The sequence below is a fragment of the Pseudorasbora parva genome, chromosome 18 (genome assembly GCF_024679245.1).
Source record: "Pseudorasbora parva isolate DD20220531a chromosome 18, ASM2467924v1, whole genome shotgun sequence".
Classification (NCBI taxonomy): domain Eukaryota; kingdom Metazoa; phylum Chordata; class Actinopteri; order Cypriniformes; family Gobionidae; genus Pseudorasbora; species Pseudorasbora parva.
Window position 1 is genome coordinate 7706125 of NC_090189.1, and position 23331 is coordinate 7729455.

The 23331-nt window shown below is 40.0% G+C and overlaps 2 protein-coding genes across 2 annotated transcripts; both read left to right on the forward strand.

The window, feature by feature from the left end:
• The first annotated feature begins 2088 nt into the window (after positions 1–2088).
• LOC137047065 (ly6/PLAUR domain-containing protein 2-like) lies at positions 2089–4230 on the forward strand. The gene is made up of 7 exons (XM_067424606.1): positions 2089–2140; positions 2238–2357; positions 2599–2727; positions 3229–3250; positions 3353–3366; positions 3767–3868; positions 3983–4230. The coding sequence occupies exons 1-7, from the start codon at positions 2092–2094 to the stop codon at positions 4153–4155; spliced, it is 609 nt and encodes a 202-aa protein (XP_067280707.1). The 5' UTR covers positions 2089–2091; the 3' UTR covers positions 4156–4230.
• Positions 4231–15944: 11714 nt separating this feature from the next.
• LOC137046674 (urokinase plasminogen activator surface receptor-like) lies at positions 15945–17377 on the forward strand. Its single transcript, XM_067423998.1, has 5 exons — positions 15945–16016; positions 16102–16221; positions 16489–16620; positions 16810–16917; positions 17040–17377. The coding sequence occupies exons 1-5, from the start codon at positions 15968–15970 to the stop codon at positions 17225–17227; spliced, it is 597 nt and encodes a 198-aa protein (XP_067280099.1). The 5' UTR covers positions 15945–15967; the 3' UTR covers positions 17228–17377.
• Positions 17378–23331: the final 5954 nt, after the last annotated feature.

A 23331-nucleotide genomic window follows, 5' to 3' on the forward strand; every position in this document is an offset into this window, starting at 1 on the left:
AGAGGGGGGGGGGGGGGGGGGAGTAGAGCGCAGTCTCGGGAGTGCCCCCCGGCCTGCGAGGGGCGATGGGGGTATGTGGTGTGACAGGCAGCGGGGCGAGGGACCGCGAGACACACCGGTCTCGTCTCGCGGCCATGTGACGGGAGCATATAAGGAGGAGCAGGAGCTGCGGAAGACGAGAGAGGACCAGGCCTGGAATTTATGTTTAGTTTTGTTTATGTGTTTGTGGGCAGTCGTCCGTGAGGGGCTGCCCACGTCTTATTTTGTGTGTTCGCGGGCAGTCGTTGTGAGGGGCTGTCCGCGGTTTTACTTTCATTTTGTTTATTTCTTTTGAATAAATGTTGTTAAACGTTCGCCGGTTCCCGCCTCCTTCCTTCCCATCTACGAACTGTATTACAGTCTGTACTGAAGTATCTCTCAAAATATTTTGATATGTCAAAAACAACCTCTTCTCACAGAACTCCGTGAAATGAACACGGACCCTTAACTTAAAATTATCCATGGTAGTTTCACGGAATCGCTGGTCCACGCACGGAAGCGTGACGGGTCCACTGCAGTAATGCCTCTGTAAGTCAATGACAGGCAGCATCCGTGGTCTACTCACAGATTCCCTGCTCCAACACCTTATTCATCAGTTTGATTCAGTCAGCATCATTTTATTTACATTTATTTTCTTTTTATTAAGAAACATTTTTAACATATAACTTAATCCCATCCCTAAACCAACCCATTTGTGTATTGTAAAATACAGGATATAATAGGCAGATATGACTGCAGCCACAATTTATTCAGAAAATACAAATATTTCAAGTGTTCCGAGGCCAAACGAGGGGCGCAATCATTTCAACGATTAAAACATTAAGATCAACTCTGTTCTTCACATGAAGATGTGGTTTGACTTCAGAAGACTTGGAATGCAACATGAGTTAAAACTTTTATAGTTTTTTGGTCAATTTTTGCAATAAATACCTGTGACTGTACTTTATTTGCCTGTTACATGTTTAATACTGTTAAGAGTGGGTAGGTTCAGGGTAGGAGTGGAGTTATTTGCTCCAAATTATAAAAGTAGGCTATAAATATTCATTAAATCATGTCTACTTTTACAAATGCAAAGAATTAAATGTGTGTTGGGAATACGTGAGTGGACCATGGATGCTGCCTGTCATTGACTTACAGAGGCATCACTTCTGTGGACCCATCACAGAATTGTAGGCGTTTCCGTGAAACTATACCACCGATTTTGAGTTAAGGGTCCTTGTTCATTTAATGGAATTCTGTGAGATCAGGTTGGTCAAAAATCTAATACAGAGATACATTTATAGGCTCCAGGATGGAAATTATGATGTGCCTCTGGTGTGTTCTAGGGAGGCTCAGTTTCTGTATTTCACAATGTAAAAAATGTAAGTTACGGTTTTGTTTAAACAGGTTGCTACATGTCCCACAGTGTGTATGGGTTCCACATTACTGCATTTATTGTGATCCTTAATAATGTTGCAACAATAAAGAATATTTAAGATAAATGATTATAGAACTAGTCTTGACCTGGTTTATTAATAACTACACACACTTACAACTGAAGGTAATAACTAAATCGATAAACTTAAGTATGTGTGATTTTGGGATTTTCTTTCTTCCGCATAACACAAGAATTTGGTTTGAATCCAAATAATAATTAACCTGGCTTTCCTGTTTTGTTTTTTTCTTTCCCTTTTACACACACACACACACACACACACACACACACACACACACACACACACACACACACACACACACACACACACACACACACACACACACACACACACACACAAACAGGTTTTGACATTAATAATTGAATGACATTAGGGTGAATAAATGATGACAGAATCTTCTTTTTTTTGGTCAACTATCACTCTAGAAAGTTGATTTAAGTAATAGTGCACGTTTCATATTGAACCGTAATGTATTGTTAACTGGCAAGTAAATTATGTAAGCTGAAGTTTATGTTTAATTTTCTTTAATTTCCTCATGCAGATCCTCCCCTTTTGATAAGCTATAAAAGAGTGGTGAAACGGCACATCATTTCATTATTTCAGCTCCTGATCAAAGATGGATCTGCAAGTCTCAGTTTTTCTTCTCTTCGTTCTCTTCACTGCAGGTAGGCTACAAAGACGAATAGTGTTTGTGATGTTACTGAGTACAAATACAGATCATTAGATGTTCTCTCTTTCACTGTCTCTGTTTTATTACTAAAGGACACACTCTTGATTGTTATGAGTGCGTGAGTTCGACGGGTTCTTGTGAAAATCAAACGGTAAAAACATGTCCCAGTGGATTTCCTCAGTGCTTAATTTCAACATCAGTGGTACAAGCTGGTAAGTCCAATATGTTTGAAATGTACTGTTATGTTTGAGTAATGGGGATGTTGCTATTGTTTACTTGTTTTTCTGGCAGACTTTAGTTTCAATCACAAAATATTCTGTATAGATTTCTGGTATTTAATTAGTTTTCTCCCCCCAAAAAAATGTTTGAAATAATAAAAAAAAATGCTACATTTTGACATTTATAAATAAATGTTCCAGTTTAACTGGTCTTTCCTGTATCATATGTTTTTAGGTGACATTACTCATACAGCAAAGAGTCAGTCTTGTGCTGCTTTCTGTCAAAGTGGGTCCATAAATGTCAACACGGCAAAGACGTCTACTTCCTGCTGTAACACGAGCCTGTGTAATGCCAATGTTACAGGTATTGTATTTCAATGATCATGTGCAAATAACTTGTAACTGTGGCTGCCTCAAATTAAGTTTGAAGAATTCATATTTGTAAATTGAATTAAATTATTCAGGCACCAGACAAGTGCCATTAAATGTCGCAGTAAACAGCTCATAGACCACCGATGCACAACATGAATGCCATCCAATAACCACAATAATACAGAATGGAGGTTTTCAGATAATAAAAAAAAGTTATTTAAGAAGAAATCAGGAAAGCATAATTACACAATGTACACAAACAGTATTCGTATTTTTTCCCTCAAATGATAAAAAACCCTAATGAAAAACTTGAAACAGCACCAGTGAGATTGCTGGTTTAATTCAGTTAATTTTGCTTTCATTTAATTTCAGAGTCTTTGAGCCGCAATAGTAACACAATAAAGAAAGTACTATCCAACAAACCATTGTCTCGTTCCGTGTGTGTAGTGACGTGCATATATGCGTGTGTGTGTATGTTGACTGTGTGAAGCAGGATGTGTAGCGGTGCGGACACACCACTGAACATCCAGGTCCGGGAAAAGAGTTTGAAGATTTGACATGGGATTAAAATGATGTACGATGATGGACTCAAGGCTGATACCTGTTGTAGGCTGAAGTTACGGTGCACCTGGTGAGCCACGCAGAGCTCTATTCCTCTGTCACGTTGCATTCGCACCCTGTCAGCGCACACAAAGAACTAATAGCCTTGACTGGCCTTTAGGCAGCGTGTGTCCCACCTGCACATTTTGCTCTTCTTCCTTTCCCCCCTCCCACTCTTATGTGTCATTTTCTCCACTTCCTTATTGTTGGCATCCACCCATTTGGCAAAGTGAAAGAGCCGGTATGGATTTTTTCCATATGATAAAACTTCTGTAAAGTTAACACTCATTTTACTTCAGAATAACATTCAATCAGAAAATAAAAATCAGGGTGCAGGTTCTGTTGTGAACTGATTGAATGGAGTTGCTAAAGGAGTGTTTTATTACATATTTTGTACAGAAAATAAAATAATATTTGTTCCCCTTGTGTAGAGCTCCTCCCAAATGGAAAGACGTGTTACACTTGTGATGGTCAGAGTTGCTCAAAAATATTGAACTGTTTAGGGACTGAAGATCGCTGCATAACAGTGGCAGGTGAGAATCTGGAAAAAGATTAAAGTCATTATCTTTTAAACTCTCTAAGGTAACTCTCAAATATCAATGTCCAGCTTAGACTGAATCAACCTTTGTTCTCGTTCTTTTTATCAGAGACTTCTGGAAACCAGACAACAGGTATTAAAGGCTGTGTGTCTAAAGCAGTTTGTGATGTTTTGGAGTTCCCTATATGTTGCGAGGGGAACCTGTGTAACGGTGCTCAGAGCGTCACTCAGAGCTTCCTGTTCCTCTGCTGTTCTCTGCTCTCCTACTTCCTGCTGCACTGAATCCAGCGGCTCTTCTCATTCTACAATGAGACACACCGTACTAAAATAAATAGCTTGTATTTTCCCTGTGCTATATTTGGTGTTCTCTTGTGACAATTTATGAAATAAACAAAAACTACATCACATTGTTCCTAGGGTCATACTTAACAAAGCTTTTCATGCAGTAAAGATTTTAAGTCCTGTCCAATCGTCCCAACGATGGCTTCCGATAAGCTGGTGAAAGTTTCTGCATGTTCGGTCTTTTCAGCAAGGAAAAATATTTCATTCCAATTTACTTTTATCTGACTCCATTTTATAATGACCTTGAATTTAGGTTAATGTTGACTGGTTGTGTCATGTGTAAACAGGGATGAAGCTGAGCTCAACATCAACAACATGAAACACTCAACGTCAAAAGTAAATACAAGAACAATGGTATACAGCAGGGACGTCCAAAGAGTTCTTCAGGGGCAGGGACTCAAATTTAAAAAAGGGGCAATATGTAAAAAAAAAAAATATATAAAATTGGATAAAATCTTGAAAAGAGTAATCACAGCAGGAGGTTATGAAAAATATTAAACAGCACAGCTGTTTCCAACATTGACATTAAATCACAATTTTAGAATGATTTGTGAAGGGTCATGTGACACTGAAGACTGGAGTAATGATGATAAATGTTGATATGTCAAAAACAACCTGGTCTCACAGAATTCCATGAAATGAACATGGCCCCTTAACTCAAAATCCGCAGTAGTTTCACGGAATCGCTGAAAATTCCGTGATGGGTCCACTGAAGTTATGCCAATGTGTGTCAACGACAGGCAGCATCCGTGGTTCACAAGAAGGGCACATTTATTTGTTCACATGGTTTGGGTAAGGTTAGGCTGGGTTCAGGGCCGTACCCACCATTGAGGTCCCCGAGGTCCGGACCTCGGTAATTCTCCGAGGTGTAGCCTACATAATAGAAGTTGCAAAATAATAGCCTATTAAGGCGGTGTGTACAAACAGGTGTTCTCGCCTCGCCCGGCGTATGTTTTCAATTGTTTTCAATTGATGCGCCGCACTTTTCAATAGCGCCCACAGTTTAACTTTGGGTGAACATCAATGTCCAATCACAGTGGAGAAGAGGTGGGACAAATGCCACAACCACCAACCGGCGCTTCAACGACTGATGTTTGATATCACAACACCGCAAGAGCGCTTAATAATCAGGGATGCAAACTAATAACGTTTTCTGTACCTGGTTTTCTAGGAAGCCTTCAGTAAATTTACATTTACAAATGTGTTTTTACCGATACAGACGAAAATGAAAAGACTGCTTCAAACAAAGCTCAGCTTTGAAAAGATAAAAGATACAGGGCAAGAGAAGGAGAATGGGGAAAAAAGAAAGAGAGAAGATGATGGCGATGAGACAGAAAGAGCAGGTAGCTGTCACATGCCTGTCCTGTTTTGTGTGCACATGTGGGTTTTGTCATGTCTCCGGTCTACTGTCAACCCCGCCCTTCTTGTTATCTGATTATTGGTTAATTTGCCCCACCTGTTCCCTCTTGATTTCTTCACCTTATAAGCTCCTTGTGTTTGTCAGTCTGGGTTGGATCCTTGTGTATGTCTCGTCTACGTCTAAACACGAAGTAAAACTGGTGCGAGGACTCAGGTGCAGAGAAAGATAATTTATTACAAAATAAACATAAACTCAAAACAAAACCCACAAGGGGGAAAAACACATAATCATAAAACATAAACCAAAGACTCAAACCAAAGGAATCACAGGGATTTGGGAGACGTAGACGAGACATACACAAGGATCCAACCCAGACTGACAAACACAAGGAGCTTATAAGGTGAAGAAATCAAGAGGGAACAGGTGGGGCAAATTAACCAATAATCAGATAACAAGAAGGGCGGGGTTGACAGTAGACCGGAGACATGACAAAACCCACATGTGCACACAAAACAGGACAGGCATGTGACAGTAGCCCACTGTGCTCAGAAAAAGCATTAGCCGACAATATATTCCTAATTTCTACACATAATGTGATTCTTGTCTGTGAAATCCAGGCTAAAGTCTCATAATCTAATATTGAGATTAGGAGCATCACATTTTGATTTCCCTTATAGGTTATATTTTCACATTGATTTCTATCTTTGACATGATCTTACTCATTCAACATTAAATATATCAAGGTTATGTTCAAATAATGTTTCTTTACATAATGTAAATCACAAAAATTTACTTTAGCTAGGTTTTCAAAGACAGAGTCACACATATGTCGTCTTTGGCTCAATTTAACAACAAAACTGATTTTCTGATTTTCTAATTTGGAGTAAATTTTTTTTTTGCAACATTTAACCAGATTCTCAAAAATCTGTTGTCTTCTTAAAATAATTTATACTGCACACTGACATGGTTTTAAAGCTATGGTTAGCTGATTCTTTGATTTTCTTATGTCTTAAAATGCATATGTAAAGGAGGGAAATGTGTTTTTTTTTTTCAAACCCTCCAAAAATCATATTTGGACCTCGGTATTTAGAAAATCCTGGGTACGGCCCTGGCTGGGTTAATTATGACTCAGTTTTGGGGTTTCTGGTCAAAGGGTGGCGTTGATATGGTTAACTTATGGCTGAGAATTGGTACCCGTAATAAAACCTGTTTTGGCCCAGCTCAGGGCCAGTTAAGGGTGATTAACTGGCTGAGATTCGGGCCAGTTATGGCCCATGTGTGACCCTTGTCTGTAATCCAGTTCTGTGCCGCTTCAGGGCCTTCATTCTTTGCGGTATGGGCCGAGGGAAAAGGGGTTATGTGGCCCGGAGCTGGGCCAGAAAACATTTGCTATGTGGGTAATCAGTACAATGCTTGCTGGGGAGCATCAAAATGAAGTGTTAGCAGATATCAAGCCTACTAATACTCTAATGACTGCTATTTCACATGGAGTTGCAAAGTTATTAGAATGTCTAAAGTTGGCTATCAGAATAAAGATTTACCTTTATGTTTGAGCTCCCTCTACATGTGAAGAGGGTAAAGTGAAGTAAAGTGCAACTTAAGGCCACAAGAGGGCGCTGCTAATGCAGGTGAACAGAGGTGAATACAGTCTTTGACTCTGCAGCATTTTCACGTTGTGCTACACCCATATTTTTGTTTGTTTAAGCTAAAACAAATTCAATTTCTATCATCATTTTGCCTATGCCAGAGCCTGCGCAAAAATCCCTTTATAAATCAGCCAGCAGAAGATCATGCATATGTTCATCTTCACCCTGTCTCCTCCCCGAAATCACCATATATGAAGCTTACAATGCCTAGTTTTAGCATTGAAGTATTTCCATGCATATTCCCATCCAACAATGTTACAAGACATTGAAAAATAGTAAATAGGGAACGCTAAATGCCATTTGTGCCTTAAACATTATATTGCTGAAAATCATCTATTCTTATGTTTTAGAATTTATTAAAATATCCATAAAACTAAATTGTACAAAATACTTCTCAGATAAAGATTTTAGAATAGAGTTGATTCATTCATAAGCCAATTGTTAGGCCATTTTGATTCAAATAAAATAAAATTCATGCAATTTTGCTGGTAATGTCTTTTAGGATGTGTATGCTTTGAAACCTAAGCTTTGGCCTATTTATTGCAGTGCAAATACATTTGTCTGCCTGGGGATGCCACTTACAAAGTATTTTAAAAAGAAAACAAGTAAATGTTACCTTTTTCTTCAAACTGTATTCTTTAAATTATTTTTCATAATTTTATTTTCTCAGTAATGTTCCTCGCCCTTGCATGATGCCTGTTGTACTGGGCTTCAACTTTGCCTGTTGATTAAAAGTCACGTAGAAAATGTGTGGTGTATTTCAAAGTCATAAAATTAACAACAATTTACTATGTCTTCTGTGTTGTTCTTACCTGCGACGGACAAGCAGTATGGTATCATGATTGCAACAGGATGCTTCAGGCATGGGTATCCATCATCTCCCAACAGAAAGTATCCAGCTGTTGGACACAGAGTCAGTTGGTACATTGATAATCTGTGCAGGACAAAGGCATCATGTACATAGCCAGGATCACCAATCTATACATCTATAAATGTGCCCTTGGCATCACAGGTTCCCTGCAGTATGATGGAAGGAAAGAGTTTTCATATTTTTTGTGGCTCTGCAGGAGGAAGTGGCACCCACCGGTGGCAAAAGCTGCACAGCGGAATGCCTCATGACCAGCAAGGTGAGCAAAGCCACTTCCTCCATCTCCTCTGGTTTGGGGAGATGAATCATTTTCTGGAGGATGGTCATCCTTTCTTCCACAACATTGTGGACGGTCCTGTAAACTGTTGCAAGTGGCCCGTTGAAGGTGTCTGAAGTGACCTTGTAAGATGCTCCACAGGCAAGCCAGTAAACTGTGACCAGAACTTTAATTTCATAGCTCTATCCATGTGCTTTTTGATGGGGCAGCATCTGGACCAGCATGTTGATGTTGTTCCTGAAGAGCCTGAAGGCTGGTTTCAAATCATCTCCAGAAAAAAACAAGGATACTTTTGAATGGGACGTTGTTCCTGTTATATATATTAGAATGTTTAGAAAGGATTTTAGAACTTTGTTGTTATAGTATGTATTTATTATATATTTATTGTGTATTTAATAGTTTTTACTATCAATTATTTATTCAACCGCATTCTGAACATATTGTCTGAACATTTTGTGAAGTCTGCCAATATTAAATTTCCCTCCAACATTTAATCTGTTTGGTGTGGTACTTGCCTAGAGGAGGAAGATAAGAGAGAAACAGACCTAAAGCAAGCACTAGGTTGAAGAGGAGAAAGAAACGGGGAGCATTGTGGCATTTTAGTTGTCTAGAAAATCCTCAACTGAACCTGACGTGGACTTGACACAGGGGACTGTGAAAAAAGGATTGGCTGGAGTCAAAGGGAAAAGGAAGGTGTTCCCTTTTTTTTTCTTTGTGATGTCTGTCTGGAGTTATCAAAGAAAGGGTTAAAGGTAAGACAGGTTGAGAATGTGCCAAAGGCATGTGACCTTTACATTTAGGTGGGTGTGTGTTTATGTTTGAACATGTAAATGTTGAATCAGGGCTTTCAAATTTTACAAAATTGTCACTGTTCTCACGCCATGCATCTATTTTCTTACGCAGAGCACAGAGGACACAGGCAATACAAATCAGGTTACTTTGGTACGAAAAAAAGTCTCCGCTTTCAAATTCTCTCAATGTTATTACAAAATTCGAACAAAAAAAATTGTGGCATTCTTTCACTAAATGTTTTTGGGTTTGTTTGTTTCAGTTAAATGATGGAAATGAACAAAAAATGACTCATGCCTTTACATGGGCAAAATGGAAGAAATTGATAGCCTATATGATAAACAAATAGAGTTTAGAAACGAAAAAACTCCAAGAAAAGAAAAGCAAACCATCATAAATCCAAAGCAGATATGCTATATTATGAATGGTAGTTCAGAAAAGAATCAGGTTTGGTAGGGGTTTTTGGTTAAGCGGAACGGTAAAATTATTCACAGGGAGAAGGATAGATTAGAGGATGGAAAGAGTGCCCAGAAGGCTGAGGTGACTGCTGTGGATAGGGCGATTCCACACGTGAAGAACAACAATCATAAAGATTGTATATTAGTGACTGATAGTGAATATGTATACGTAGGCATTGTACAAAAAGATACATGGGAATAGAATGATTTCCATAATACTAAAGGAAAGCCATTAGCATAGAAAGAATTATGGAAGCAAATTAGAGACAATTATAAAATTGTGAAACCAAGAGTATTGCATCAGTCAAGCCACACTGTGCAAAAAAACGGAAGCAGAAAGGGGAACAAAGAAATTTACGAATACATACCCTATTGCACGATTTACATGATAAACTTAAACCATCCTTGGACAACATATCTTGCAACAAATATTGGCACCAGATGGGCTTGATTGTGCAAAATCTAAAAACAAACTATCAGAAGATTAAACTTAAGTGACCTGATTGTAGGAAGGGAATGACCAGTGTTTATCATGATTTTGGGAAAATCAAAACTGATAAAGAAAACGTGGAAATAAGTTTAGAATTCGGTGGACCATTGCGTCCTAGAACCAAGAAAAGTAATGTCTATTTAATAGTAGACAATTGTTCGAACTTTGTACAAATATACCAATGTCAACAGGCTACAAACACGGTAGTGGTAAATAGCTTAAACAAATGGATAAAGTATAGAGGTCCACCAGAACGAATCTGTGGGGATAATGCACAGAATTTAACTGGCCTAATGATGGAAAACTTTTGTAAGGAACAGGGCATCACCTTAATAAAGGCAGTTAAGTATCAGCCAAATGGAATAGCTGAGAGTTGTGTAAAAAGGTGAAAAAATTGGTTTATCTAAAATCAAAGTTTTGGTGACTGGGTCTTACTACTAATTGCAGAATGGATCCATTTTTTTTTTAATTATGGGGTTTCAAAGCCTAGCCAATTTTTTTTAACCAACTGACACAAGCAAAACTGTGTTTAAGGTAGGCCAAAATGTTTATATCTTATTAAAACAAAAACAGGGACGTTTTTACAGGGACGTTTATACTCTGGGTTCGGGCAAAAATCCGAGCCCGGAGCCCTCCCCTGGACAGCACGCCAAATACGCATTATCTTTACTCTATTTAATTTGATGTAAGTGGGAACTCGTGAAATAGGGTTAAAATGAGCAAACTCAGAGTAACTTTTCAACAGGACATTAAATGTCCAGGCGAAGGAGCAGTAGTAGTTTGTAAAGATTTTAGTGATTCTTTTCTGGTGAAGACGTGGCATAAGGGGTGTAGAGAGGGTTCTTACTCTACACGTCGAACACCAACTAATTGTTTAATCTGTGGCAGACATGATGTTTGCAACCTCCTGTGGGAGGGACCCAGAGAGGTCAGACAAAGTCAAGCTTGGGTGAGAGCTAAGTTGACTATTGAGCCTAGGCGGTTCTGTGATGAGAGGACCGTAGGCCCATGTGCGTTGGGAGACAATCTGTGGAGCATGTAGGAAACGAACGCAAAATTGTATTGTCTGGCAGTACGAACTAACCATTGGAAACTGTGAATGTAAAATCTGGATGTATTCTGATGGAAAATTTAGGAATTTTTTAATGGTTAGAATTTACCATTCTTAACACTGCGTCCGGTCTATGTAAACGCAAAGGTCGAGTACTGGACACAGCAGAGCTAAGGCTGGGTCTGCGTCCTCCAGGGGCAGCGCTTGCAGGTTCACCACCTGAGTGGTGGGAACCTTGGGCATGAATCCAGGCCAGGGATTGCAGATATTGCGGCCACGTAAACCTTAAAGGGCGGAGGGAGACAGCCCTAGCAGAAGTGATGGTAGCCACCACCTGTGTGGGTAGGGTACTCAAACCTGTCACGTCTCGTCCAAGGCCCACACGTGTAGGTTCAATAATTCAGGACGTGGGTGCCCGAGGGTGGATGGTCTCTGAGAAAGAAGGTCCTTCCTCAAAAGAATCGACTAGGGAGGGGCTGTCGCAAGGAGTATGAGTTCGGAGAACCAGGTCCAGCCAGGCCAATACGAGACAACCAAAAGGACCTTCTCCCTGTCCTCCCTGATCTTGCACAGGCATACTTGCGTGGGTTCCAAGGCCAACTGTGTGCTACTGCTTCTGTGCCGAGGGTCCTCTCGGTCAGGGAGTAAAACCAGCGGCAATGGGAAGAGTCGTGGCAGCAATGACCGTGCACGCTCACTCGTAAGCTGCGTGTACATGGTGTCCGAGACGATTTGCATACCAAAAAGTGAGATCCTCTGCATGTGGGAGAGTTTGCTCTTTTCCCAGTTGACCTGAAGGCACAAGCGGGCAAGGCGCTAGAGAACCAGGTCCCTGTGTCCACAAACCTGGTCTCGAGAGTGAGCTAGTACGTAGTAGACGTGAGGAGACATGGCTAACCTGAATTGGAGAACCGTGTACTTGTATGTCTGCCCCTCGAAGGCAAACCATAGAAGCGGTCTGTGTCGAGGAAGAATGAAGACATGAAAGTATGCATCATTCAGGTCATTCACTGCAAACCGATCCAACGGATGAACATATTTAAAAATGCGTTTTGGCTGTCAACATCATGAATGGAAGCCAGTGAAGTGTTCGGTTCAAGATGGGCTGAAAACCCATCTCTTTTCTTGGGTACAATGAAATAAGGGCTGTAGACAAACAGTGGAAATGGTTAGTGTCGAGGAAGAATGAAGACATGAAAGTATACATCCTTAATGTTGATCGCTGCAAACCAGTCTGATGGATGAACATATTTGAAAATGTGTCAGGCTGTCAACATCTTGAATGGAAGCCTTTTGAAGGGTTCGTTTCAAGATGCGCAGCGTCCAGGATTGGCCATAACCTACCTATTATCTTGGGTACAATGAAGTAAGGGTTATAAAAGCTGGACTTCATCTTGGCTGGAGGGACGGTCTTGGTCGTACCCTTTGCCAGTAGGGTTTCAACCTCCACATGCATGACAGAGGCATTGCCACCCACCATGGTATGGCTAAACCAGGGGGAGCCGGTGCAAACTCCAGCCAAACCTGAATGACAGGCATACCCACGATGGGGCAGCGAAGCGGAATGACTGGCCCAGACAGGGGAGGCTTTGGAGCATCCCGAGGTGTGGGTGGGGTCATGTTCCGTGTCCTGAAAGAGGAGGTCCGGGAAGGACCAGCATTCTGCAGGAGTCTGGTGACAGAGAGGCCGAGAGCAGTGAGGCTTTGTGTCAAACACTGTCAACCATGCCCTCTTGGGGCTCAGAGGTAGGGAAGTCAGTTCTAAAATATTGGTTTCCGCTGGCCGTGATGCCAGTGGAGAACAAAAGAATCTGCTTCCATCTCAGTGGTCCTGCTACCATCTCCTGAGTGTAAAGAACTGATGCATATCTGCTCTGCCCATCTCAGGAGTGCTGTTTAGCCTGGCATTTGTCAGGTTTAGAGGCAGAGACGGGGTCTACCACCTTACTGCAACCTCCTCTGCACTGCCACCCAGGTGAAGGCTACTGCTGGGCTTAATGGGAGGGATGGGAGCAGCAGGGGGGCGCCCCCATATTTCCCTAATATGGCTGAGACAATGTTCTTCCTTTGTTATCTTGAAACATTAAGACAATTTTGTGTATGGGACTCCATAGCTGCAGACCAGTCACCTGTCCACCACCGAAAGCACTGACAGTGAATATCAGAACTGGACCACAGAGCAATGGAATAAGGTGGCCTGTTTGATGAATCACTTGAATGCCTGGGTGCGTGTCTGTCGCTTACCTGGGGAACACATGGCACCAGGATGCACTATGGGAAGAAGGCAAGCTGGCGGAGGCAGCTTTGTGATGCTTTGGGCAATGTTCTGCTGGGAAACCTTGGGTCCTGACATCCATGTGGATTTTAATCTGAAATGTATCACCTAAGCATTGTTGCAGACCATGCACACCCTTTCATGGAAATGGTATTACCTGGTGGCTGTGGCGTCCACAGGCTTTCAGCAGGATAATGCGCCCTGCCACAAAGCAAAAAGGGTTCAGGAATGGTTTGAGAAGCACAATAACAAGTTTAAGGTGGTGTTGACTTGGCCTCCAAATTTCCCAGATCTCAATCCAATCAAGCATCTGAGGGGTGTGCTGAACAAACGAGTCCGATCCATGGAGTCCCAACCTCGCAAATTACAGGACTTTACATTTACATTTACATTTATGCATTTAGCAGACGCTTTTATCCAAAGCGACTTACAACTCAGGAGAACAGGAAGCGAATCTGTCAAGAAGAGGCAACGAAACACAAAAAGTGCCCCAAACACCAAGATTGGTATACCGCTAAGAGTAGCAAAAAACAGAAAAGGGAAGAAAAAAGGAGAAATAGAGGAGGAAAGAGGTTTTTTTTTATGTAAGATTAAGTGCTCGTAAAAGAAATGAGTTTTTACCTGTCTTTTGAATGAAGCGAGTGATCCTGTCATGCGTATGGAGGATGGAAGATCGTTCCACCAACCAGGAACAATGAAATAAAAAGTTCTAGAGAGGGATTTCATGCCTCTCTGTGATGGTACCACAAGCCTTCGCTCATTAGCTGAGCGAAGGCTTCTGGTGGGGGTGTAGACTCGTAGGAGTGAGTATGCTTTAAGTAAGACTTACAGAGATCACAGCACACCTTAAGGGGTCTAATGGAGTCAATGCTGGCTCAGGGCTGTTTAATAATAAGATCATTTTTTTTAGTCATCTGCATAAGAATGTGATAAAATTACGAAACTCACTTTGATGTGTTTTTTCTGTCAATAAAAAGTTCAGGTTTTGTCTTTCGCAATTTCTCATGTCTAATTGTTAATTATGAATTAGGCCTACGAATGCCAATGTCTTCACAAAGTAATGTACCGTACATGAAATCATGAAATTATTATTTTTAATCATTAACTTTATTTTATGTTATTTTAAGCAGGCTACACTAATCACTTTTGGGAGAATAGAGGCTAAATCAGTCTGCAAAGACAATGAGAATTAGAAGGAAATAAATACATATTCGGGTGGTGTTATATATAATAAAATGTCATTAATCACATATTAAGGTAACCCATGTTATTGAAATTATTAAACTACCCTAAATAGACAATAAAGAGCAATGATAATTCGCACTGCGTATACAGTGGCAGATTTTGCAAATTGGGGGCCCAAGGCGAAGGTGTGCGATATCATTTTCATGTTTAGACTTGTCTTGCTTTGTCTCTGTTTTGTACATCCCTGTACTCCTGTCACTGTGTGTTAATCTTGCGCGCCACGCACCATTTCTCAAGAATGTTAATACAATTTACCATGCCTATGAAGTGTTAATGAGTATAAGGGGCTTTTTCTTTACTTTTTTCCAGGTTGGTTGGGGGCCCCCCTACTACGACCACTGGTATGGGGCCCTAAGCAGCCGTCTAACAATGTACCCACTGAGGATGTAAAATACAAAATATGGCATACGATGGATGTCGTGCAATGACAAATTCAAGTAATTAATTATTGTTTAGTTATATCATTTGAAAATTGTTTTATTCATTACATTATAGATTAAAAATATTGTTTCAGGAAACAGGTATACTTGAATAAATGGCATCACAATAGCAAACAATACAACATTTAACTTACAAAACAAAAATGTATAATTAATCTAAAGTTTGAACACTTATTAACAGGCTAAAACATCTTCATTTGATCGTACGTTGTGTGACTGTTTACAGTAAGCCTACACATTGCTCAAATACAGTGCGGAAATAAAGGAATTGTAGAGGGGTTAAATTTGACCCGCTGGTGCTTATAAATGCCCCGTATTCATCTAAACATTTTTTGTGGATTTTGTGGTAAACATTACAAGGGAAGTATTGACACAATTTTAGTAAAAGTTAATGCCTGGAAATCTTGGATATTTAATTGACAATCTGTCATGTACATTTGAAAAATAGCCATGGGCAAATTAATTTAAGGTGTTGGTCATATACTGAATCGCATCACCTGAAATGCTTTATTGTTTAATATTCTAAATAACTTACCATCCTCCTCACTAAATGGTAATCCTTAAAGCCTTTTTCTTAAATTGAATTTGTTTTGTAGAACAAAAGATACGGGCAATGAATGACATGAGCGTGAATAAATGATGACAGAATCTCCATTTTTGGGTCAACTATCAAATTTAAGAAGGTTAGTTTAAGTAGATAGATCCTGCAATTCTTAACCTTACTTTATCTGGCAGGTAAATTATGTAAGCTGTGTTAAACGTACATTTTCTCATGAAGACCCTCCCCTTTTTTAAAAAGCTATAAGACACACACTGAAACAGGCACGTTATTTCATTCACCTCCTGATCAAAGATGGATCTGCAAGTCTCAGTTTTTCTTCTCTTCAATCTTTTCACTGCAGGTACAGAAACAAAGGTACAATGGTTGCGATGTAGAATACAAAAACAGATAACTGATGTCTCTTTCTATTTTTTTTATTACTAAAGGACACTCTCTCAGCTGTTATGAGTGTTCAGGTATGACGGGTTCTTGTTCAGGACAAGCGGTAAAAACATGTCCCAGTGGATTTTCTCAGTGTTCGAGTTCAACAATAGTGACAAAAATGGGTAAGTCCAATATGTTTGAATTTTACTGTTATATTTGACTGATGGAGATGCTGCTGTTATTTTCTGGAGCTGCAGCAGAAAAGCTTGTTTTTATATTCTATACAGAGCATTAAACATTAATTTCTGATATTTATTTTTGTATGATTTTGTATTTTTTGTAATTAATTGAGAAAAATGCAAAATTTTGACATTATTAACTACAATTTTCATTAAAAAAATGTGCAGTGCAATTCAATTGGTCTTTCCTGTATCTTTCATTTTCTTTAGGTGACATGACTTCTAAAGTGATGAATAAAGAGTGTGCTCCTGTCTGTCAAAGTGGGTCCTTGAACGTTGGCATTATGAGGATGAGTACTTCCTGCTGTACCACGGACCAGTGTAACGCTCAAGATGCTCCAGGTATTGTACTTCAATGATCACGAGCAAATTATTTCCTCTAAAAAAAGTCAAAACTTATTTTATTTCCATATGACACTCAGAAAATAGAAACAGGGTGCAGCTTGTCTGTCATGAACTGATTGAATGGAGTCTTTGTTTTATTAGATATTTTGTTCATAAAATAAAATAATAGTTGATTTTCTCCTGCAGATTCCTCTAGCAACCCCAATGGAAAGACATGTTACTCCTGTGATGGACAGACCTGCTCAAACACTGTGAAATGTTCAGGGGCGGAAGATCGCTGCATTAAAGCAACAGGTAAGAATCTGGAAAAAATAGGAAGAAGATTGAAGTCGTGATTTTAGGTTTAAACATTTGATTCGGATCACAAATACCAATGTCCAGCTCAGACTGAATTAACCTTTTTTTCTTTTCATCAGGGAATTTTGGAGGCCAGTCATTGGTTTTAAAAGGCTGTGCCTCTAAATCTATTTGTGATGCCACATCAGTTAGTAGTTTTCAGAGCTCCTCCTGCTGTGAGGGGAACCTGTGTAACGGTGCTCAGAGCGTCACTCAGAGCTTCCTGTTCCTCTGCGGTTCTCTGCTCTCCTACTTCCTGCTGCACTGAATCCAGCGGCTCTTCTACATCTACAATGAGACACGCTCTACTGAATATATAGAATAAATAGATTGTAATTTTTTGTACTATCTCTGGTGTTCTGATGTAATTTTCTTTTGGCTGGAAAATTCAGATGTGACATTTTAAGAAATAAAATAATAAATCTCATTATTCCTGGGGTCATATTTATTAAAGATATAAAGAAGTCTGAAAAGCATTTTGCAATAATAAAAAATATATAATTTTTTTTTAAATAAAATAAAAAATTTAAAGTTAAAATAAGTCATCATTTGCTCACCCTTGTGTTGTTCTAAAGTGTCTTCTTTCTTTTTCAAACCATAAATGGAAAAATTTCAAATTGGATAGCAACCAGCATCAAGCTTTTAAAAAAAGATGCAGTATCACAGAATGTTCCCATACGACATGTGTCGTATTTACCAGGTGTTCTGGGGGTATATGATAGGGTTTGGTGATAAAACACTAAATCGTGTACATGAATTTGGGCACTGGGAAGGACAGTAAGGACCCTGACTCACAACACATCAGGACACTGATGATTATTTCCAGTGACATGACAACGCCCTCATTAAACAACACCACTGCAGAAATGTATGAACAACAGCAGATCTGATATATTTCTGACATTTTTAAAAATCTTATTTATGAATATATAAATAAGCTTAGTTAAGTTACATGTAACTTAGTTGTTACATGTAAGCTTAGTTACATGTAAGTGCAACATTTCATCCATAAATAAAATCTAAACGTTAGCTTATCATCATGAATGGTCTAGCGATGTATGTTAATGCTGAAATATAATTAAATATGTTTGTATTTAAAAAACAAAACATGTATCGTGTGTCATTCTGTGTAGAGAGTTGGCTCACGATTTGTTTCACACTTCAGAACTTCCATTGATAGGCTGTGTCCGAAAACTTGACTTGTTGCCTCACTGCCCTATCAGGCATTGACTTTGCCGGCAGCGTTTGCCCATGAAGGCACCTCATGAAACTAATTTCAGACAGACTTCTGAGGCAGTGTAACAGTTTAATGATCTACAGCAGTTGTTGCCAACCGGTTGATCATGGTAGATCTTTATGACTGTCCCGGTAGCTCCCGAAAATAACAGAAAAATGATCACAAAAACATATTACCAAGGCTCGAAATTGCTCCATATGCTCCCAAAATTGAATTGAACAAAATTTTCGATTTTGAACGAGTGCACAAAATTGTATGAAATAAATCCAATTGATCAGTAGTCATTACCAGACTACCAGACTCTCGTACATTTCATTTGTACAGTTAGTCTGGCCACTCTCCAAGTATTTACTTGGCTGGTACTCGGTTGACATTTAAAACTGCCTAGAGCCACTCTGGATCTGCCATAACCGCTAATCGCTAATGTTTGGTCGTGACATAAGTCATCTTAAACTAGTCTCAACATCATCGTTCTCAGCCCCTCCCTCTGTTTGCTGATTGGACCCGCTTCAAATTTGACTGGAGAAAACCAGAGAATACACCGCAAACCCAGATGAAGTACTGAAGGAAAATGCAATTTGAGTGAAAGTGCGTAGCAGGGCGGAGCAAGTCTATTTGATTACATAACTAGTGATTCTCTTCTTGACTTGAAAGATGGAGGGTTGTCTCAATTGTTATTGTTGAAAGACAATGTTGATGTTAACAACAATTGCTAACAACATTGGGACTGCACGCTCACTTAGAGCTCATAAAAACCTTTGAGGGCGTTCCACAAGTGCGTGCAAAACACAGGCTGCACTACCCCTTGCGTTTTTGCGGCGGCCATCTCCCTGCATGCTTCAGCATGATAAAAGAGCTTTCCCTCTAAAAGAGTGGAATCTGTCTTGAGAAGCAAGCCATCTTAAATTCTCTGTTAAAATTATCTAAACATTTCTTCTGCTCTACAAAAACATTGGAAAGCTACATATTTTAAAGTGCATGGGTGTGAGCATATGTGAATGTGTGCGAACATAACTGCGGAACATATGAAAGCAAGTGTGTGTGTGTATTGGAAAGACTGGAACACCACAAAAGTGTGCATGTATGTGCATGTGAATTGAAGCTAAAAAAAAATAACATTTTCTTCTGTTTCAGCATGTGAGGAATGCTCAGGGAATTTGAGGGGGACAGAATTAGGAAGGGTAATACAGAACTAAGAACATTTCTGATAGAATTCAAAAGAAGTAAAAAACATTTTTGGCTGGAAAGTGAAGATGTGAGTTCAAAAGGACTTAGTGAAGCATTCACAGATGAAAAAAGGGGCGAACTCTTGAGAAACCTCACAATGGTCACAAAATTGCAACATATTGAAAAAGCATAGCCTCTGAAAGATTGCCGTTATGAGATAAGACAATGTATGACAAACATTTATAAAGGTCAAAAGTAAGAGTGAAAAGGGAGAAGCAAAAAGGGAAGAACAAGTACATACAAGAAGATAGTCTACTTATGCACTGCCTTATGCCCCTTTAGAGAGTATAGGGACCAATATAACGAGTGATAAAAAAACATGCAGAGAAGCGAGAGGAGATGCTGATCTCCACGGTGTCCCAGAGTGTCAAGCAGACCTGCGGCTGTCCTTTTACACACGAGCCGCGACTCAAGCTTCCCGGAGAAAGAAGAGCTGCGACCGGCGTGCTGATGTGGTCGTGTTCTCATTTGAAAACATGAACCCCCCATGAACACGGTCTCAACATGCATTTGCCCAGACACGTGAAATAGTGCTTGTGACCATCAGTGAGAACAGGAAACAACAGCAACCAGAAACACACAGGTCTGTCCTCTTTAAAAACACGCAAGCTCTATCTGTAAAGCTCTTTAAGGGAAAATGCTCTACAGGGTACTGAAGCACACAGGGGATAGTCGCGGCAACACCTACAGAGAAAATGTGCAGGCTGTCATGCGCACGCTCTCTCTCTCTCTCATAGAAAGTGATCTCTTACCAGCTGTGAAAACGGCTTTTTAGTGCTCTAAACAGCGCACCGAACCAGCTGTGAGAACAGCCTTTTATTTTTAAACATATAAAACTAAATAGAAATAAAACACCTGTGCCTCATTTATACCCGCGCTGCGTGGCACGAGCAGCTGGTGCAATCACTGCATGTCAAAGTGCATTGGCTCATTTAAGCCGAGTTCACACTGCCCGATTTTTGTCCCGATTTTAAGGTTGCCGACAGGTTTTGGGAAATCACGGCAAATGACCTAGATCATAGGCAAAATGGTGCTTGTGCAAGCGAGTGACAATCACGCAGTGTGAATGATCAAAGACGCGATCAGAGAGAATCGCCGACACTGGCAAGATATTTAGCATGCTAAATATCTGGACCTGTCTTTGATTCAAACTCCTGCTGTGTGAACTGCGTTCTGACTGAAAAGTACATCGGCGATGACCGACAGCTAATACAGGGCAGCAGGAGGTTCAGGGAGGAGTTATAGAGCAGAATATCAGTATATTTATATCAGAATATTTTAATACATATATTTACAATTCTATTAAACAGAAACAAGGCGCACACATTTGGACGTCCAGCAGCAGCACATTACACAATTATTTATTTACCTCAAACTGTCTTTGCAGAACACAATCCTGGCTCCCTCTGTCTCTCCAACAATTTCTTCCGCCATAATCTTTTTTCTTTTTCTCCACAAATCAGCGCACATACAATTTGAAGCAAACTTTGTGCAGTTTATCATTTTTAATAAAAATTCCAACTCCTCTGTCGTCAAACCATCGTGCAGTGTGAACACAGCAGTGACTAAATGATACCCCAGATAGATAGTCATGCAGTGTGAAAAGAGCAGTGACCCGACGAGTTTGAAAATCGTGCAGTCTGAACTAGGCTTAATGGGTCCTGCACACTGTGCGATTTTTCAAAATCCTTTGCGAATGTCCGTTGTCAGACTGTACGAACATGATCCCCGATGTAAGCCATGTAACACTGTAAGATCTCAGTTGTCATTAATGTCAGACTGCACGATAGTGAAGGCGCGCTACAAACGGACGTGCACAAGAAAACTCGTCCGGAGTTTTATATCATCAATGAATGATGCGTTCGGTGACAGCGAGCTACATTACACGCGGGACTGAAATGCTGGCTACAAAGAAATCTCTAGCACTCGTTTTGGTCATAGTTTGTCTTGAAAAACGGAGATATTTGACTGTCGTTGTAGGAGAAGTCACACTGCAGGATTGTGTGTCAAATCTTCTGACACTGCCAGAATTTCGTCTGAGGTAAAATTTGATCGCAGCGCTCATTAATCGGCTGCCGGTGAACATGTCAAACTAACGACCAAAGACGTCAGATTTTAGCCTATATCAGAGGAATCTTTTAGGATTTGCTAAATTTGTCTCAGATGGCAAAATCGTGGAAAAAAAAAAAAAAAAAAAAAAAGAAATCGCACAGTGTGCACCCGGCTTTAGTTACACTCGAATTAGATGCGTAGTGAAATTCTTATTCGTCGGTACTCCGATGTGGCGAACTTGCTTTATTAAAATAGAATGGGGAACTGTTGTTATTAACCAGATGTTACTTCTGAAAATAAGAGAGAATTAAATAAGATGGTTGTTGAATTTATAAAGAATAAATCTGATTAGTGCAGATCTCTGAGTGCTCAATTTCCAGACGACACCAGATGACTTGACATGCTAAATGAAAGCAACTGGACCGTGGAACAAGTGAAGGACATGGCGGCAGAGAGAAGAAGAGGCATTAGCTGACGGGTTTTCATCACCCTTGATAAAGAACATTGAAACTGAGGGGCTGATATGGACAAAGTCAATGCAGAAATTACCAAGATAAAAAGCTGTCACTATGCAAAAACGGCCTCCTCCGTGGCTTGATCAAAAGCGAGGGGAGGCAAAAGGACAACAGTATCCAGAGTCAAACCACTGTCACACCATGACACCAGGCCCTTGAATGACATCAGACCAAATGCATCGGATGAGGTGTAGGGCTGTGTACTGCCAAGAATCTGGCGATACAATACGAATCACGGTACAGGGGTTACGGTACGATATATTGTAATATATTGCGATATTGTAAGAGAGGCAATATATTGCGATATTTCTTTTGTGTTTTTTTTATAATTTAACAGAATAAAGAACACAACCATATGCCTAAAACACGAGACAAAGTATTTTATTTAATTAATACTGTATAATTTATATCACTAATCACTATTTTGTACAATCTAAGTAAAGGGAAATGTAAAGAGACTGCAGGATTCTTTATCTGTATATGTTTTAAAGTTTCACAGTATAGCAGTGGCTATAACAACAGAAAGTGCAGTCCATTTCATGACTGAATGACTGTTTTATATTTAATACAGTTAAGCTATTTTCGATAAAGCAGTCTATTGTATAAAGTGCTATTTCAAGTAACGTTACTGAACTGCAGAGCTGGTCATCATATCCACATCGCTATGATCTTTCGTTCTGCCACCGCTGCAGTTTTGGTGTGTGTTTATTTTGTTACTGAGAGGAAAACGTGCTGTACATTCTATTGAAACGCTTCTCAGCAGCGCGGGTGACGTCAGGATTTTAAGCAGGCTCTCAGTTTCAATGTGTTTCCCCAGTATTAGATTTTAACTTGCCCTATTTTGCAAACAAAATTGATTTCCTTAGCGGCTTCTTTTTAGCTGAAGCCAAAATGAGTCCACACTTCAGCTCTGTATACTACAGGAGCGGAAAAATGCTATCGTCTTGAGAGCTTGGTTTGCTAATGCAAACACTAGCGACGCACGCACTTTCACCTTGTGCTTCTCCGGCTCCGCGTCAGTTATACGTTCTGAGATAACACTGCCATCTAGCGGTTGGGTGTTATACAGTCTGTGGTTTAAACTGAACACAAAGCCATGAATCTTGGATGTAAATAAATAAATATACAAATATTGATACAGTGTTTTTTATAATCAATACAGTATCGCTATGGCAAGCAGCGGGGCGAGGGACCGTGAGAGCGGGCTGGTGACGAGTGGTAATGAGTACAGGCTCCGCGGCACACCGGTCTCATCTCGCGGCTGAGTGACGGGAGCATAAAAGGAGGAGCGAAGGCAGCGGAAGACTAGAGAGGACCAGGCCTGGATTTATGTTATGTTTC